Source organism: Anas platyrhynchos, chromosome 7 (genome assembly GCF_047663525.1).
Source record: "Anas platyrhynchos isolate ZD024472 breed Pekin duck chromosome 7, IASCAAS_PekinDuck_T2T, whole genome shotgun sequence".
In the NCBI taxonomy this organism is placed as follows: Eukaryota; Metazoa; Chordata; class Aves; order Anseriformes; family Anatidae; genus Anas; species Anas platyrhynchos.
This window is the reverse complement of record NC_092593.1, coordinates 16764260-16783841: the sequence shown is the minus strand read 5'-3', so window position 1 is coordinate 16783841 and position 19582 is coordinate 16764260. Positions and strand designations below refer to the sequence as shown.

The following is a 19582-nucleotide window of genomic DNA, read 5'->3' as shown; positions in this document are numbered from 1 at the left end:
AATACTTGAAATTACAAAGGGCAGGTGCGTGCCTGTTACACTTGAGCATCATACAGCACAAATACTGCAAGTGCAGTTTGAGAAGCTATGGGAAGAACCCTTCTCTTTCAAGTTACCTGCTGCGGGGTGATTCTTTAATTTGCCCATGAGTTGCACTGTAGCTGGTTCTTCTGTCAGTTCCTTTCCCTTGTTCTTGACTGAGTACATGTCATGCTGCTGACTTGAAAAGAACACCTTGCAAAACAGGAGTTTTGAGAGGATCTTTGTGCTGACTTTGAGTAAATACAGGTGCATGCATTTGCAAAATGAGAGCTATAGCTTGCATGCTTCTGACATCCAGTTTTCAATAGCCGTGCTTCTCTCTCCCACTCCCAGCACCATTTCTTTTTTTATACAGATCTGATCGAATAAGCAGGAAGGATTTGGGATTGCTTGAAGTATGCTCTGTGAAAGGGGAGATGTGTCTGTTTGGATGTTAGTGCTGAATATGGCATGGGTTGTCCTGTTGTGTGACCTGAACCTAGAATGAGGCACTTGGGCAATACTGCATGGTGAATGACTTAAGAGCAAAGGTCACCAAAAGGGCTGTGGTTGTTTGTCAATCAATTTTGTGTCCTTTTCTTAACCCAGCAGAAGTTTTTAAAACATTAGAAAAAAAGACAAAGACTTGAATTGCATTTATGACTGGAAAAAAAGGCAAGTATTGTGCTAGTTACACAGCCTTGTCCATGCAAAACATCACTGTTTTGCTAGCTTTCTGCACTGTGACAGTTGGGACAGGCTCAGTCTGAATGTGCACAGTGAACTCCACTTCCTAAGAGCCAAGTGATATGCAAATTCACGCCATAGCGTGCTCTGTAGCCAAGCCCATAAATTTTCCAAATACCACATACCGTGAAGTTGGATGAATACCTATTGCTTGAGTAGTGTAAAACCTTAAAAGCATAAAAGCAGTTCCTGGAGGAGATTGCAGGCAATAGTACAGCAAAAATAGTGAAATACTGCCAGAATTGCTAAATTAAAAACCTAAATAGTACCGTAGCAGTTAAATGCATGAATGCATCTTGGAATCTTTCAAGAAATCCTTCTTCTGCTCTGCTTAATCAAATCTGTTTTTATGTTTAACTTGCCTGCCAGAATGCATAATGGTCACAGGGGTAGCGGTATCCAGTTGCATTAATGCTGTTTGTTGTTCCTCCTCAGAAGAGTGACTAGCAGGTAGAGGAGTCTGCTTTCATCCCTATGATTCAAAGTCAGGCAATCTTCTGCTTCTGTAAGCTCAAAGAGGAATTCAAATAATATATTTTCTTCTGAAGACTAATGTTTGGTAGCTGGTGTGCGTTACAGATCTACCTCTTGCAGGCAAATGTGCTGTTGCAGGTTCTGTGATGTTCCAGAGGAAGCAGGAAAGGGACTGAAGGGAGAACAAGGGCAAAAATGACAACAGGAAAGTTGTAATTTCAACATGTAATTAAGGTGACAATTCTGCCACTCTTTTTACTCCCTCTGCAGAGTAAACAGTGAGATAGTGGTCCTATAAGCATAATGGCAGTGCTGCTGATAAAGGAGAATCCTGTGCAGTTTGAACTGAACTGAGTGGTAGAGCTCTTTTTCTTTAGAAGGCTGGATCCATTCTTGTAGGGAAGGAAAAGATCTGGGTACCCATGGAAAGGATCTAAGGTTCTCTTGCAGGCTGAGCAGGTCACAGAGCTTAATTATTCTTCACATGGTGTGTGTGAAGTGTTGTTTTTTTTCACGTGTGTGTCCCTACCAGCCAAGCCTGACAGTATTTGCTGTTTACTGTAGCAAGTACTGTGTTCCGATTCCGCTTCACTTACATATGTTACCAAAGAATCTGTAATACTCTTTTGCTCGTTAACAAGGTGCCACGTATTTTAGTGCTTATTTTATCATGTATTTAATGATGTTTTAGTGGCTTCAAGAAGAAACAAAATATGGTTAAATTTATATACACCTATTACCTGGTAGTTTTATCATTTTAAAATCATTTGGGTTCCTCTGTGTGCATCTGCCACATCACACAGCACGCTTCCAGCACCTTCTGATAAATACCTGCTTTGTTTGGTAGATGATGTCTCAGGCTGAGGGCCAACAGAGAGACTTGATCAGGAGCATAGAATGCCTTCCTGTCTCCGGTCACCTTACGTCCTTGGATCAAGACCTATTAATGCTCAAAGCAACTTCCATGGCAACCATGAACTGCTTAAATGACTGCTTCCATATTCTCCAGTTACAACATGCTTCACAACAAAAGGGATCCTTACCAGCAGGTGGGTATAGATGTTCACGGAGAGCTGGACCCTATCACAGACAAGAAGCCGTTCCTTCTTCAGTTGTGAAAAATGCTTGCTCCACTAAATCCAGTTTCCTATGGGCAGATAAAACTGCTGCCTGCCTCATTTCTTCTGAGCTTTTGTAGAGTTTGACTTACTGGTATTGTTTAGAACTCTTGTGAATATTTTCCTTTTTTTTTTCTCTGGATTTCTTTAGTTCTAATTGCTGTGGATCATCTCACAACAGAAAGAAGTACATAAGGCACAACAAAAAGGTGGCTGCCTTTGGGATGTAACTGGCAGCTTGGGAACAGTAATAGTGGAGGGGGAACTTCATGGGATTGCAGACTCCAAGGATATGTGTTGTCCAGCAGAGCTCTGCTGAATCTCATGCTCTTCTGACTTTTTTTGCATACTTAGTGCCTATTTTAAGCATTTACATGTGTGTAGCTTTCATTTCTAGTTAGGCATTCAAATACAAAGCTCTGAATTTGCATGGGATATTACTAATACTGTTTAGGTATCAATATTCATATTTTGGCTTAACATACTTGTCTAAGACGCGAACTAAAATATTGAATTCCTTTCTGAGGCGTGGACAGCCCTGTAGGCAAATGCAAATTGGCTAAAGTTTAAAACAACAACAAAAAAAACTACCACCTACAAAAGGAACACACTACAACTAACAAATGACAAAAAACAAAACAAACAAACAAAAAAACCAAACAACACCACAAAACCCAAAGCCTAGTATGTTGCTATGCCTGCACGGTCAATTAGCTTAAAGCGAATAGGTGCTTACTAGAATTGTGCCACCAAATTTCTGTGCAGCATACAGAACTGAGCGTCTGCTTTTCTATTTGAAAAATCGCAATAAGATGCAAAGAATTTACAAGAGCTTACTCAGTGCCTTTTTGTAAACAAGAAGCTTTGTGGATACTCATGCTTGTATTATACAACAGATATGTCAGACATGGTAAGTATGCCAAAAAGTACACTCATGATTAGTCTCTTACCTTTCCCATATTCTTACCATATTTGTAGTACTTGCTTTGCCAATGCATATTCGTTCAAAGGTGTAATTAATTTAGCTTTTATCATGAAATAAAGGATTTATATTGTTAAATAGTCAAAGCTAAAGTTATAGCTAAATCCTAGAGATGGGTGGAGTGGGGAGGACCAGCAAATAGGATGATGCATAATTGAGGCTGGAGTTAAAAAGTGAACATAAAAGCATGTGTACTGTTTTTCTGCAGAATTCCACTCTGTCACTGGTGTGGCGTTTCTAGAGATACACCATAATGCATTTTGTCCCCTTTAACAATTGCAAAACAACTTAATTTTTTTTCTCCACTCTTGTTGTTGTCCATTTTAGCTTAGATTTACCCTTCCTCCTTCCCCTTCCTACCCCCCAAAAGTCAGAAGAGGTACTTATCCTTCTGGTTTGAGAAGTGGAGTCCTCAGAAGTTCATATAGAAAGGAAAAGAACTGTGGCTTAATTCAAATGCTCATTTATGTTAATTCAAAGCACTTTTATATTAATGTGTAGGAAAAAATATTGAATGTAGACTGTACTATCTAATAAAATATATACATGCACTATTTAATCTTCCTAGGATCAGAAAGCATGCTGCACTAGATGTGAGTGCGATGCAGCAAGGAGCGATGATGAAGAGGGAACTTGTGTAACAGAGCATACTTTTTTCCACTTCAAGTTTAAATTTATTTCCAGGTCTGATAAAATGGTACTTGACTGCTAGGAATGTGTTGGGCAAGTGCTTGTTAAGCTTAAAACACAAGGATTAGAAGTTATGTAAGAGTGTTGGTTTGCAGAAATTTTAGAAGGAAAAAAAAATTAAAACCAGCATTAGCCCAACTGCATCAAGGTGTACCAAAAATCAGACATAAAGAAGAATGGCAAGGCTGACTTGAATGTAGAAGTTAAATGATCGAAATGTATAGGATTTTAAAAAAAAAAATTATCATAAATGTGAATGGCAATAACAATTTGCAACTCAAATAAAAATATTGAAAGAGAAGACTGCTATAAGCTTCATAATGTCCATCTTGTAGCAGAGGGGACATGCTGAGAAATGCTTAAAAAAAAGGGGGGGGGGAGGGTGGAGAGTTGTAGGGAATGAGGAAATCACAAGAAAAGAGAAGAGCTTGTGCTACCTGCAGTAGTTGAGAACAGATTTGAATATGGTCTTCCAGTGGCAGAGTTGTTAGTGTGATATCTTGTCTGTTTACATCACTGAAGCACAATTAGTATCTCAAGTCACTTTTAAATTCTGTGAGTTTTTTTTTTTTTTACAGTGAAATTAAACAAAACTTAATAACAAAGAAGGTCGTTTTAGAAGAAGCTGATAGGGAGCATAAAAGGAGGAACACTTGTTAAATTCAAGCTAATATATAGTCACTGAGTGTGCATTAAATGCAGGTTAGAACATGCATTTAGAGATTCTTACATTGAAAGTGATGGTTCTGAGCAGGGGTTCTTCATGAAGGGATTTTAAAATGAATAAAGCCTTTTCAAAAAGGTGTCAGTGTCATTCTGAACATCTCTTTCCTTGACTTCTTTGAAACTTGTGTTCAGGCTAAAACTTAAACCGAGGGTTTCTCACTTCTGATAGTGAATTCATTGGTGGAAATAAGCTCCCTTGCTGAGGAGAAGTCTGCTGGTACCATTAGCAAAGCTGTACTTTTTCTGTCCCAGTACTTTCCTGGTGGAACTGCTGCTGTTTATCTGGTTTTACTCAGTGGTGGTTGAGGATCTGACCTAGTTGCAGGCAACAGAGTTCTGGAAAGGACGGACTGTGGATAACATAGGAAGGGACAGCAGCCTTCCTGGTGGTGGTTCCTAAGCCCAGGGAGCTGCTCTATTGGTGCTACAAGTTCTGGCTTCCTAATAACTTCTGTGTTTGCAACCTAACCGAGATGGCTTGTCACAGTTTGTTTTTCTTCATCAAACCCTACTGGAGTCACCTGGACACTTATTAGCCTTTGAAAAAGAATGGAACATTTGCATTATTGATGAGGAACTTGATCCATTGTGATAAATTAGCTGGGAGTAACTAGAGACGTTGGAATCATTGAGTGGGTAATAGCTTTCCAAGCCCTGCAGCTTTTTTTAAGCACCTATTATTTATTCAACAGCGTGTTCCTGCCTCCTTTGCAGCCAAGAAAAGGCGACTGCCCTCTCCAGAGAAAACATTGGCAGTGAAACTTTTCCTGCTCCAGCTTTTTTTAGTCTAGAATCGAGCTGGGTTTGAGAAGGTACAAAAAAGTGCACCGCTTACTTCCAGTTCAAGAAAACTGTCAGGGTTACGTTCGGGTGATATTGGGTTCTTCCTGAAGTGTCTGATTACACCTTGCCTGACACCAACTAGTTCCTCCAGTACAAGTTGCACATATTACAGCTCGCCAATCGCAGGGTTTGTGCTAATGATCACTGGAGGTGGTGTCTCATTGCACCACCTTTGTTCGGTGGCTGCTGAAGGGATTGGCTGCAGAAGGAACGATCTGCTTTCAGCTTTTTCTTCAAAAAGCTGTTTTGTGAAAACTGCTGTTTGTTGACCTTCCGGAGGATGAACAAGTTTCAGCGCAAACTTTCTTTTGCTTCAGGAACAACGATCAATTGGCTGGAACCAAAGATACCTCTTTCAAACCACTTCAAAAATGGAGCAGCTCAGAATTTCCCAGCAGAGATAAACAAGCCAGCATCTGTCAGAGAAGAGCAGTGCATCGCAGAGCCCTGCCAGCTAACAAGGGTAAGGTAATGTGAAAATCCTCTTTCTGTGGGGAATTATTTTGAGGAATATCTGTAAATGTTTTGATCATATTATGTGAATATGATTTAAATACAGTTCTTCTTATGCTTTTCAATTAGTTGGTTTAGAGGACGAGTGAGTGGAGTTGCAGTAAATTAAAGTTGCATACCTTGCTTTTTCAATACATTTTGCTGCTTTCTGGAACAAGCTGTCAAAAAGAGGGAGCCAATTGGGAGGGTAATGTAAGGGGTTGAAATAGGCACTATTCCTTCGCATTTTGATCTAAAACAACTGGAAATTGAAGTGCAAAAAAAACTAATTGGAATTCATGATGCTCTCAAAATAAACCCAAGAAGAGCTGCCTAAGTAGATGAGAGACAAAATTGCCAGTCTCCAGCTATTAAATCTCCCTGTCCTTCTTTTCCAGTTCTTACTGCATCTGTTTTTTTTAATCTGAGCAACTCTCATCACTTGACTTCAGGATGGCTTACTGTTTTGAAATACAGCTATAGCCTATATCATTATAACTGTCAAAAAGAATATGAAGTGCAAAATACTAAAGTAAAAGAACAGGATTATTTAAAAAGAACATGATTTCCCAACTGAGGTAGAAAATCACAATTACGTTATTTCTATACCAGTTGTTTTCACACAGTTCTTTGCATAAGACTGTATCATTATGAAAAGGCAATGCGCTGTTGTATGCCCCTGCAGCAGCATGTTTCACTTTGCTATCTTTTAGCAATATAAAACCTGAAGATTTTTCAGTTGCCATAGTTTATATGTTTTTAAATAATTCAGACCAGTTGTCATGAAATATAAAAAAAAACAAACAAAAAAAAACAAAAAACAACACCCACAAACAAAAAGCAAACAAACGAAGAGCTTTCAAATTTATCACTTTGATTCCTTCCTTCTTATAATAATGAAGGGAGTTCATACCAGGCTGGATGGGGCCTTGGCCAACCTGATCTAGTGGATGGCATCCCTTCCTATGGCAGAGGGGTTGGAGTTAGATGATTCTTAAGGTCCCTTCCAACCCGAACCGTTCTATAAGGCCAAGTGCTGAATGTGTGCTCCTGTCTGTAGTTGGGATATGCCTAGTATTATCACACTCCATATTTTCAGCTCTGTTATTTATGATAGCAGAATGGTGTTGTATCCTTGAAAAGGACTCACCTGTGTGATACTGCGTCTTCCATCAGGTTATGGGCTCTGCACGATGTTGTGGACCCTGGTGTTTTCTGTCATGGTTGGGTGTGACAACAAATTGCCTTGAGCTGATGGCAGCTGACCAAGGGAGGCCTGCCTTTAGGCAGATGCATATCACTGCCCTCTGGTGGCATTCAGTGCATCTCCCCTCTGCATCTGCCTTCTTCCAGCTGTTTGTCCTAAGACCTACTCTGTAGGTCTTTGCAGGGATTTGGTTAGTCTCTTTTATCATGCAGGGATAATTACAATATGGAATCCTTTTTCAGATACTGTGTGGACAGCCCCATCTCTGAGCTGATGTTTATGGCTCTTATTGCAGGAACCTGAAGAAATAAATCCAGATGAGGAGCTGGAGGATATCGGTGATGATAAAGAAGATAACGTGGGAGCAGTGGAGGAGCAGCGCAGTGTTATCTTGCATCTCTTGTCTCAGCTGAAACTTGGCATGGACTTAACAAGAGTAAGTAACTGAAGTGTGAAGACACCTCTTTGAATGAAGCTGATTTAAATGGACTGTTGGATCTCATGGTTGAGACACCCTGTCTTGCTCGTTACAACAGAGTAAATGACATGAGGTTAGTTGCCACTACGGGGAAGGAAAAGACTGATATAGCCTCTTTCTTTAAAATATTTTCATGGCCCAGCAAGAGATATCACTTCTTTTTTGTCGTGGTGGATAAATTTGAGGAAGTTATAAGATCCTCTGCTCAAAGGTAAAGGATTAATTTAAAGTTAATTTCTGATTGATGGTTGTCCTATTTTCTATGGTGAGAGACTCTGCAGGCTGTCAAGCATATTGGCATAGCTTGCATGCTTTTCTCTCCATTAGGCAAAACCTTTCATAACTTCTATTCTGAACCTTCCTTGGTATAGTTTGAGCTCCTTCCTGCTTGTTTTCTCCTCTGCAGACATGTGGAACACATTATCTCTTTCTTTGCAGTTGATTTATTTATGCTAGGGGTGCTCAGTCCCTTTCAAACACTTCTGTCCTAATTGTACCTATTATGTTCTTTTTTCCTTGTAAATTAATTTAGAGACCTCAGATCAGCTCTGTTTCCCTCATACCTTTGAAGAGGGACAATAAGGTTCAGTCTGAAAGTGCAGTGTCCAAAGCAAGACGGAATGAAAACTGACACCTGAAAACTTCCCTTATAAAAATGCCTGCCTCTTCATTTCACTTACGAGGTGTTCTGGGGTTTTGTTTTATTTCAGGTGGTTCTTCCTACTTTTATTTTAGAGAAGCGATCGTTGTTGGAGATGTATGCGGACTTCATGTCCCACCCGGATCTCTTCATTGCAATCACAAACGGCACCACCCCCGAGGAGAGGATGATCCGCTTTGTTGAGTATTATCTAACTTCGTTTCACGAAGGTCGCAAAGGAGCTATCGCCAAGAAACCGTACAATCCCATCATCGGGGAAACGTTTCACTGCTCTTGGAGGATGCCGAAGAGTGAAGTAGCTGCTGACACTGGCAGTAACTTACCTGCTCACTCCCCCTCAGAGCAAGTAACTCTGTCTAAAGATCTGGAAGGCCAAACAGAGTCGGACTACTATACAGTAAAATTTGTGGCTGAGCAAGTGTCCCACCATCCTCCCGTCTCAGGGTTTTATGCTGAGTGTGTGGAGAGGAAGATGTGTGTCAATGCTCACGTCTGGACAAAAAGTAAATTCTTAGGAATGTCAATAGGAGTGACAATGGTTGGTGAGGGTAAGCGTAATGTTTTTCCTTTTCACTTTAGAATGTTGTTAAAAATGCTAATTTGAGAGAAAAACTTGATGTACTTTTGCCAGAGGCACAAAACAAGTGAATGCTGCTTGGTAGTTTTGTTTCAAAGACTTTTCAGAAAAATCTGTTTGCGGAGGTGTCAGTTGCTGTTGTGGGTATTCATTTTTTCTTGTACTTCTGGTTCTCCTTTAATCTCAGATCTGAGAGCCTTAATGTACAGCCGTTTGGTGATTTAGTACTTTACAAAGCACAGAAGATGCCACAAGCTCTCATTATAAGCAGCAGGTTTTCATACTGTGGGAGAGGGGGGATGACACACTACGTAAGTTTACTCTTTGCCAAAAATCAGGATTGTATATGGAAATAAAATTTTGAATTTTGAACCAAAGGGCAGTTACTGCAAATCGGTGTTTGTGAATGTTCCCAAGCATTGGATGAATTAACTTCCATCAGATATTTATTAAATAGGAGTGTTATTCATTTGCAAGTATTGCTCTTATGTATCTTACTATTTAAGTTTTAATTGGATCTGTTAGGGACAGAGGAGGGTAACTCTAATTTCCATTTAGTGGTAGTAATTCCTGCAAGAGATGAGACATCACTGCCCACTCTGTGCTCCTCGTGTATATTGCCCAGCCACTGGGGGGGAGTTGGGGGTGAGGAGGCAGGCACTTAATTGCAAACTGCCTACCTGACAAGAGAGTGAGCACGGCAGGAGATGTGGAAAGCACATCTCGATGCTTTACCTGTAGCAGGTAACTTCACAAGCTCATGTCTCCTCTAGGGTATTTCTCAAATCATGTCACGAATATGAAAAACAAGAGAAACTCAGAAAAGTAATGTCAGAGATGCACAGAGATGGCATGCTGCAGAGGCATGGTCGATGCAGACAGCAGTCAGTTGTTATGCTATGAGTTTGTAATGCTGAGAGGTAGATTTTGTATGGTGTCTTTTTTTTTTTTTTTTTTTTTTGGTAGGACTCAAACAAAACCATGTATCTTAAAGCCCAAAGAAAAATTCTAGTTTTTATGAGATTCTTGACATTTATTGCAAAAGCTACTGTCAGGAAAGAGTTGAGTTTATCTTGGCAGGTAAGTGTAGCAGGGAAGATTCTCTGCTACCTGCCTTCAGATAGGGTAGGATCTATTAAGTAGAGAGGAAATGGAACAGGAATATTACCCTCCCTCAAGAACTGCAGCTCAGGGTACTCACTCATTATTTCCTTTTGGCAGCGTAAATCTTGTGTTGCTGTGTTCTGGAACTGCTCTTAAGACAGCAACAGCCCTTTCACATATGACTGAAGAGTATGTTGTACAGCACAGTATTGTACTTTATAGATCAATATTGTTAGGATGAATGCATTTTTCTTTTTTGAAATGCTGTAGTACTCAGGTTAGTACTTTCTATCTACATGTATAAACATTTTCCTGAATCTGTAATAAATGTCATTTGTGTGAGGGGTCTGTGAGGAAATGTAGTCAGATGCAGTATTGGATATATTTCAATCATTAACTCGATCATTTCTAAAATGGTGCTAATTTAAGGTGTCCTAAATTTCTTCACACAGGTCTCTTAAGTCTCTTGGAACATGAGGAGGAATATACTTTCTCTCTGCCCTGTGCATACGCTCGATCAATTTTAACCGTTCCCTGGGTAGAACTGGGAGGAAAAGTCAACATCAACTGTGCAAAGACTGGCTATTCTGCAAGTATCAACTTCCACACCAAGCCCTTGTATGGTGGCAAATTGCATCGGTGAGGACGCTTCTTTTTTTTTTTTTTCCCTATTTTTCTACATAGTTTTGTGCTCTAGAACTCTGGTAGCTATGCAACTGCCCTGTTCTGGGTGCTGAGTAACAGTGTTTTGATAGTCTGAGAGTTAGCTGGTTTTGCTGCTCATGAATACTTTGAGGTATCACTGTGGTCTTAAATAATATCCCTGCTTCTTGTGGTCCTCAAGGAAAAGTTAGGTTGTATGTAGAGGCAGTAAGGGAATTCCATGTTTGTCTGACTCTTGGGAAAACAGGGCTCCTGGCTTTTCTTCCTGGCTGCTGCAGATTTCTTAATACTGACATACGTTGCTTAGTATTTCTTGGTTTTCCATTTGCATGTTGTTTGAAATGAGGTTGATCCTAGTATCATAAAGGGTTATGTGTTTGTGATGTGCTTTGTAGTTGTATTGCCTTGTATTTCCTCACTGAATACCTCAGCAGTGTTACTTGTCATATGGAACGAGTCTCCAGGTGGCATTTAATGAAAAGGTAAAAATACCACAGAAAATGTTAGTAAATAGTCTTCTGTTAGTTAATGGTCTTTCTCTTATGCTTCTTACGCTTAAATCCTATCAAATTTAAGCAACATAAGGAGAACTTCTAGGTAGAAATACCTGTTGTTTTTTTTCTGTTTTGTTTTCAAAGACCAGAATGATAGCTCTTGTAACAGGAATTCTTCATTCTTCATGTATGGCCATGTTTAAAGACTAACTGGTGAAAGAAGGATTTGACTTGAATTGCTTTGCCCTTTAGACTCCGATACATGTTTTGAATTCAGCTTGCAGCCATAGCTCCCTATCCCAGTGGCATCTGGAGAACTGAAGCTTGTGTGATGAAAAAGCATCATGTTTGAAACAGAGTAAAAATGTATCATTTGGGATCCTTATTTCCACTGTTTAGCCTATGCCTTCCACCTTTCAATAGCTTCTGTTATGCCATAAAAGTGAGCCATGAATTTTACTTCAATGACTTGGCTTTGGAAAATGTTTTGTTATTTGTGTTGATGAAATGATTCGTGGATATAGAGGCTTTCTTGGCCAGATCTGTTCAAGGTGCTGTAACTACTGGAAATGTGACATGGCTATGAGTGGACATTTCCAAAAGGAACCTCTTGATGGGGAGGCAGCAGCGTTGTCATGGTTATGCAGAACGTGAGTGAGTTGCCATGGCAATGTTACAGATTTTTGTAGTGACCCTTGTTAGAGCTCAGCTAGGTATCGGCTCCTTGGTCCTGCACCCCTTTAGCTTGCTGAAACTGAAGATTTAGTAATAACTAGGCATATAGCAATCATGCCAAGTTATCCAATAAACGCTACCAGGTTTTTAATCACCATTAGTTCAGGCAGATAATCATGATCTGCAATGCTGGGAATGGCTGTATGCCATAGAGTAACACAACGGGAGGAAATAGAGGTCACAATAAGTTTCATTTAGCTGCTCAGCGCTGCACCTTGTAATGCTGCACGAGTGATAAAACCTTATTTGCTTTAAGCTAAGTAGAGGCAGCAATTTTATGACTGCTAATAAAGTACTGGGTTGTCAGTGTCACCACACAGCACTTGGAAAGATGAAAAGCTCAGTCCTGGGGAGATATAAGTGCAAAGCCTGGACGTGCAGGTCTCTGCCGTGCTGTGGATGCAGCCTATTTGCAGATCTTCAGGAAGGAGGACAAGGGGCTTCAGTGAGGGGTGAGAGCCCCAGGGTGAGAAAGCAAGACAAAATGAAGGCTGCTGGCTTGTGGCCTGCTCCTTCAGTTATTTTCAGAAACTGTTACCATTTGTTAACTTCAGGAAAAAAAAAAACAGCTGAATGTAAACGTGCTCTTATTGCCCATGCTCCGTCCTCTTTTCATGAATGAATCTTAAATTTTTGTAATAGGAAACTGTGCTTGAGCACTAGGGGATGGGTAGATACAGATGGAGGTGACCAGTGCATATGAAAGATGGAACGTGGCACAGCTGTGTGCTGCTCTCCTCCTTCCTCGGAGCTTCTGGTGCTGTTGTGCGGGCAAGGTGGGAGCACAGAGGAGCTGCTTTCCGCTCCTCTACGTGCGGCTGCTCAGGGTAAGTGAGAGCAGACCAGTGCTGTGGAGTTAGGTATGATTATAGAAGCTGTGAAAAGGTAATTGGAGTTTAGCTGAAGCTGAAGATAGTGTCCTTTGAAACTTGCAGCACCTGACAAGTGAGAGCATGTCTAAAGCATTGTTTGCACAGTTTGCAAACACCATAGTTTGCTCTTTCTGGGAGGAAGAATCACAACTTCTGCTTGAACGTGGCAATTTGCAATATGCTCTGTAAGTTTCTGCTCTTCAGTTCATGATGAAATGGGTGTCAGGTGGCCTTTGGACAGGTCTTGATGTTGAAAAGAAAAATGTGTGTGTGTGCTTATGGCAATACTTGAACTTCATCTGAGCGAGACTTTGGATGAGATGTTGGATATTAGAAAGACATTTTTAATACCTTGTTACCCTGGTTCATCTGGTAGTGTGGAATTTCCTACCTTGCCTTCTGCCTTTGTGTGTGTGATGCTTATATGAGCAACATAGATATGAGACCACTTACATATGGAGAACAGTGGCATAAAATAAAGTGCCAGCAGGTAGTACGATAGACCCGGTAGAAAGCTGCATTTTTATTTGTACTTTTAAAATTTGAACTATATACCTGATGTGGTATTTCAAGTGGAAATGATCAATTCCTTGTTACATGTGATATACTTTGTGTTAGTTCCTTTTTCACTTCAAATCCCATTAAAAGGTTTGAAACAAGTCTAAGCTGAAGCCAAAAACTGAGTTTCCTGAGTAACATGAAGAGAACTGGAGCAATGAGTGAAAGTCACTTTGTTCTTTGAGCTTCTCCATGCAAATGCAATTCAAGTAACTGACATTTGTAAAGGCAGTGTGACAAGTGTACAAACTCATTCAGAATGGAGCTGTGATTAATGCAATGAATAGTCTTAAGGTGGCTTTAGCCATGGCGTTTTAAGAATAAAAACTAACGTTCCCTAGAGTCACGGGTGAAGTGAAGCAGAACACGACAAACACAGTGGTGTGCAGAGTGCAAGGAGAGTGGAACAGCATGCTCGAGTTCACCTACAGCAACGGGGAGACAAAACACGTGGACTTGACAAAACTGTTGGTGACAAGAAAACGAGTCCGGCCCATTGAGAAGCAAGGACCATTTGAATCTAGGTAAAATATCTGGTTATTGCCATCTGACCCTTTTTGTCCTGAGCAGTCTGGTGAATACCCTGGGAAGACCTACAAATGGAGATATTATTTGTGAATAATGCTTAGCAGCACTGATCTTTATTTGCTTTTAAAAAACAAAACAACAATGAAGCCCCCCAAATTAAGCGCATAATGGTGGTGAGAAATCAGTGCGCGCAGGCATGTGGTTGTTTACCTTGTCCCTTTTGTTCATGGACAGAGTCCTATGAGTTGAAGTGCTGCTAGAGCAAAGCCTCATTATCTGCTTTGTTTTTAACCATCAGCTATGCATCTGAGCAGTTCCTGCCAAGGGAGGTCCTCCCAAGAAACTGCCTGTTGAATTCCACTTCCACATCAGCTTCTAAAGGCAAACAGATGTTAGACTGGCACAGCCAAAGCCTCAGAGCCATTCTATCTGTTCCAAACTGCTGCTGCAGATGTAAGGCTTGGCCACAAGCCCTTCCATCTGTGCTGCACCATTACATTTTGTCCTGCGTCAGTTTGTCCTGTATAAGTGGAGGGGAGTGTGCAGTGATCTTGCTCTGCAGTGTGAGGCTGCAGACTGAGAAAACTTCTGAAAACTAAAGTTACAAACTTCGTTTGTAGGAGGCTGTGGCAACACGTAACAGAGTCTCTGCGGGATGGAGACATCGATAAAGCTACAGAGCACAAGCGAGCCCTTGAAGAGCGACAGAGGAACGAAGAGAGGCTTCGTGCTGAAACAGAAACACCTTGGTGTACTAAATACTTTCTCAAAGAAGTAAGTCCCGAAGTAGATAGCTGTTGATGAAGGTAAAGGCAAAGCAAGTGAATGTGTGGGTATGTGTCCTGTCAGAGCAGAGTATTTGGCCTTGAGTCCCACAGACTAGCTCCGTGGGATCCAGAGGAGTAAGGTGACATACCAGCTGCCAAGTGTGACTTTACCTTTCATTTCCCAAATGCTCTTGTTTTGTAATACTGTGCAATGAGATACTTGCCTGTTCTGTGATTCCCCCTTTTACTGAGCTCTTCCCCATGGCATGTGGAAAATGGCTTTACATATATGCGCTGTACAAGCAGACTGCCACAGTAAATACCTGAGGAAAAGAATCAGCCGTACTAATTGTGCTTATGTCGCATCCATGTAAATGCAAAATACTATTTTTAGGAAGGAGGAGGAATTTATTCTGTATTTTGAACTTCCTGTTCCTGCACGTTATGTTTTGGATGGAGCTTATTCGTTCAGTGGCTTATCCTGCATTGCAGTAATGGTAGTAATAATAATATAGTAGGACTTAAGCTATGTTAGCACGATCAGCTCAGATTTAGATGTTTATGTTGTTAGTATCTAGATTTAGATGAGGTCGACTTCTGTCACTAATATGACAGAGATTTAGCCAGAAAACTTTACATGTAGTCCAGAGCCACTTATTTCCCAGAAAACGGGCTGTATTAGAGTTAATAATCACTGGATAGCTGCCCCTCTGCTGGTGCCTTATTTTGCCTTTTTAAAGAAATCTGGATCGTGGAGTTGAGAAGAATGGCTTTCTATCTGGGTTAATTGCGAGTGCAGCCAGTTCCCAGAGTGCGCTGTAGCTCAGTGGGAGTCGTGCATGTTCTGAAGCAGTCTCAGAAGCCTGCAGAGTTGATCTGTCTTAGTCTGTAGGAGTTAAAGTTAGAAGCTATGTCCCTTTAGTTTTCACAGCTATCAGTCTACCAGTTCTGTGAAGAGACTTCTACCGAGGCAGTGTCTGTATTATGACTGTGTTTTCTCTTTAAATTGCAGGGAGATGGCTGGGTTTATCATAAACCCCTTTGGAAAGCAGTCTCTGCTGTGCAAGCTCAGCAAACGGACACTAACTAGAAAAGCTGCTTACAGATGAGTTTCCTGTTTCTGATATTCTCTCTTTCCCTGTCTCTCGAAACACAGTAATCACACTGAGTGTCCCCTTTTTATGTAATAGTGAAAGCTTAAATGAGCATAAAGAAATAAACTAGGGCACTTTAAAGCTATTCAAAACGAGGTGGTAGAGACAAACTTGCCAGATGCATCCAACCAACTTGTTTTTTGTATGATCCAGAAGATTTTATCCGACTTCTATAAGATTCTTCTAAATAGGTGTGATTGCAAAAGCTGCCTAAGAGAAGGAACTGTTTGGTTTTTGGAGTGACGTGGGAACTCTTTTCTACATCAAGCTCTAATAACTGAAACATGCTCAGTACCCGTGTAGACAACAGCAACAACAAATTGCTGCTTTTATGCCCGGCGTTAAACCTTTTTTGGCAAAAACTGGAGAGGTGTTTGGAAGACACGCCTGAAATCAGTGTTAAACAACTGGATTGTGACAACTTTTTTCTTCAGAGAGAATGCGTGCATGCTTTGGAGGAATATGGAATATACGTAGAGACTACCTTTCTTTTTTATGGATTTATAAAAGCAATTAGAATTGTAACCATGGAGAAATTTTTCCTCTGAAACATTTTAATATACTTGAAATAATTGACTTGAATTGGAAAAGTAATTTGAACACTTTTCAACTCCTAATTTTATTAAATCTTTGAGTGACTTTGATTTTTTTTCTCATGTTGTAATGTACTGAGGTTTGGCCTTTTCTCCTCCACCTTCCCCTTCTAAGGACTAAGGCTTTCAAACAGAACAGAAACTACACAATTTTGTATTTAAACTTCTCTACCCATCAAATCATCGCAAAGGTGAAGTATCAGTGTTACAAACTATCCTTTGGATTGTTTTGGTTTTTCTCCTGTGGTGTTATTCAGAACAAAGCAGTGAAATGTGACCTGTGAATACATGGACTGTAGGCTTTGGTTTTTCATCTTACCATAAAAAAAAAAAAAAGCAAAAAGCTGATTATGCTGAAGACTGGGTATTGATTTGAAACACAATCAGATATCAGGAAACTGTATTCAGGTACAAACATCCTTTGTTTTTTATAACTATTTTATTGAGGTCTAAAAATTGCTGGCAATTAAGAATAGTACCTATTATGGCTTTCGTTATTGTTGTAACTACAAGCTACCTTAATTTTTCCAACAGTGGTGCCTTACTCTGTTTTTTCTTCTGATGTAGTCTTCCAGTCAGTGTATATAACATTATCTGCCACTTCCCAGCCATGGCAATGGCTGCACCTGATCCATCCTCATGAGAACTCACATCTTTGTGATCTGGTAAGATGTTTTCTGCGGAGAAGATACAAGTGTAAGAATGCATCAGAAGGTTTAAATAACCATGTTAACTTTCAACACAAACTGTAAATTGTGCAAAAGAAAAAGTTGGATTTATGCACAACTATTTTGATTTTTCTTTTTTTTTTTTTTTTTGCTGTGAAATGCACTGAGATCTCCATGCGAGTCATCATCCCTTTGTGAGAGGTGGGGGTGGGGGTAATAAAACGACAAAATAAATAATTTGTTCTGTTTGCTTTCCTAGAGATCAGGTGGCCAGGAAGAATTGATTGGTGTCTTTTATGCTGGAGATCTGTCTGTTGGGGCTTTCACTGGCCCTTAAAGCGAGATATTTTGGCACTGTGCACTTCAGTAGTAACTCTATTCTCCAGCAGAAGAATGTGTTTGAGACCCTGCTGTCTTGTTTGTGATATTCTATACAACTACCCTGTCTTCTTAGTTTTGGTTATCTATTGGGCATTTTCATGTTCAACCAGGAATAAAAATAAAAATGAAAACAATGGGATTAGTTCCTCCTTGTTTCTGGTTCTGCAGCACGTCTGGGACATGCTTCTCAGGCAAGTCAAGGATTTGGGGTAGGAATCATGGTGGCAGCATGTGGGCTTCCTCTGCCTAGGAGTTCCTCAGTACCTGTACCAAACTGGGGGTGGGCAGAGGGGAAGAACATAGATTGACAATGCTTTGTATGTTTCCTAGGTGTTTTATCTCTGTCACACAGTGGATGCTCTTTAAATAAACAGCAAGGGCTCTGGTGCAAGGTCCAAACCTATTCCCCTGGTGTATGCTCAGCTGATAAACTTGTGCTTATTAAAATATAGATCCATGACTCAGTTGCTGAGCTCTGGTTGAAACTTTGATTTGTGAGTGCGTCAAGGTGATAGCTGTGAGGCAGACTGAAAAGCTCACGTATTGACCCTAAACCCATTTGCATTCCTTATATAATGTAAGTCAAGTTGTTTCTCTTCTACCCTTGTCTGGGGTTTCACATTGAGAAAGCTGTTACTAATTTTGTTATGTAAAAAAACACACCAATGCTGAAGTAGTAATCTTAAAACATGAGGTGAATCCTTTTAATGTGTGAGTGCTGCTAGGGGGGGAAAAGGAAAAATCTTCCTTTGTTCAGATGATCACAAGAACTGGAATGGCTTCATGGTGTGAATTTAGTAATGATGCAGATTTCTTGTTATTTCTGGAAACAGTTTAGCTGAAAACAGTTTTTTTTGTTTTTTTTTTTTAATGTAGACACCTAATATCCAGCATAAATTATGTGACATTCATTTGATTCTTCTAAGAGTTGCACGTACTCAGCAGACTGCCATGTATTTTCACACTGCCCAGATTTGATTCTCTTGCATAACTACTGTTGTTCCCATCTTGCGATTTCTGGAGTGAAGGGAAGGGATTGCTGCTGCTTGCTGTATAGGAATTGTGTAGAACCACAGCGTGTTAAATGGGGAGCATGGCAAAATTTAGGATTTTGGCTTTTTCCCCTCCCCCCCCTTTTTTTTGGCTACTGAATTTAAGAGCAAGATTCTTACTGATCTTAGTGGTTTTGGGCTCCTGGAGATGTAAGTAGATCCTGGAGGTTAACTGGCCCTCTTCAGAGGTGCTGGGTGTCCTGCTGCTCATGGAGAGCTGAGTGTGGTGTGTCACTGTTCAATGTGGGAATGCGAGTGTATGACCCTGAAAGCTTGGTTATTGGATTGTTTTTCATTGGGGGGTGGAGGAATGAATGTGTAAATGGAAGAATTTGTTTTCAGGCGTGGGGAGGGGAATAGATTAGGAGACATTTCTTAAAATACTCTTTTGAGTGGAGTATCTACAGTGTAAGCTATCAAGCCTAGGGCAAATTCTGTCTCCCTGGGAGAATTTCCAGCCCTCACTCAGAATGGGAGCTGCAGCCTTCAGCTTTCAGTTCACACAGGCTGATCCCCTCTGGGTCCTGGTCACCTCTGGAGGAAGACCAGGTCAGAGTGCATTTTAAAGCCTCTTGAACTGAACTTGGAAGAAAAAGTGAATATATTTACCAGTGTTATATCCAAACAGCTTGATGAAAACATCAGTGGGAAACTTTGCACTGAATATTGCAGGAAGGAAGGATTTGACAGCGTAGAGGGAGTTTGGTGTGTTCTCAGTTTCTGTCACTATTAGAAAAGCTGCATCATGCCCTCTGTTCCTCCTGGGCATACAGACAGAGCAGTGATTAATGCATTAAATAAATCAGACTGAAGTTGGGTGGGCGGAAAGGGTGGTGTTTGTGGTGAACCAGAAAAGATCTGCTTCAAGAGAAAGGATTGACTTGGAGATTGTAAGGTGACAGAGGCAGCAACCAGGTGGGTGACTGCTGAGAATGACAGGGAGCGTAACAGTTGCGGGTGGAAACTTGTACATCACAGCTGATACAGCTTTTTGTTA

At 40.6% G+C, this 19582-nt stretch overlaps 1 protein-coding gene across 2 annotated transcripts in view; it reads left to right on the top strand.

The window, feature by feature from the left end:
* OSBPL11 (oxysterol binding protein like 11) overlaps window positions 1-17667 on the top strand; it is a 34998-nt gene extending 17331 nt beyond the window's left edge. For both annotated transcript variants that reach the window (XM_027462321.3, XM_027462320.3), the window contains 8 exons: window positions 2090-2291; window positions 5919-6064; window positions 7596-7736; window positions 8489-8987; window positions 10573-10759; window positions 13784-13966; window positions 14591-14744; window positions 15750-17667. In XM_027462321.3, the coding sequence (XP_027318122.2) occupies window positions 2090-2291; window positions 5919-6064; window positions 7596-7736; window positions 8489-8987; window positions 10573-10759; window positions 13784-13966; window positions 14591-14744; window positions 15750-15827 (1590 nt within the window). In that variant the 3' untranslated portion in view covers window positions 15828-17667. The remainder of the gene's footprint in view (window positions 1-2089; window positions 2292-5918; window positions 6065-7595; window positions 7737-8488; window positions 8988-10572; window positions 10760-13783; window positions 13967-14590; window positions 14745-15749) is intronic.
* Window positions 17668-19582: the final 1915 nt, after the last annotated feature.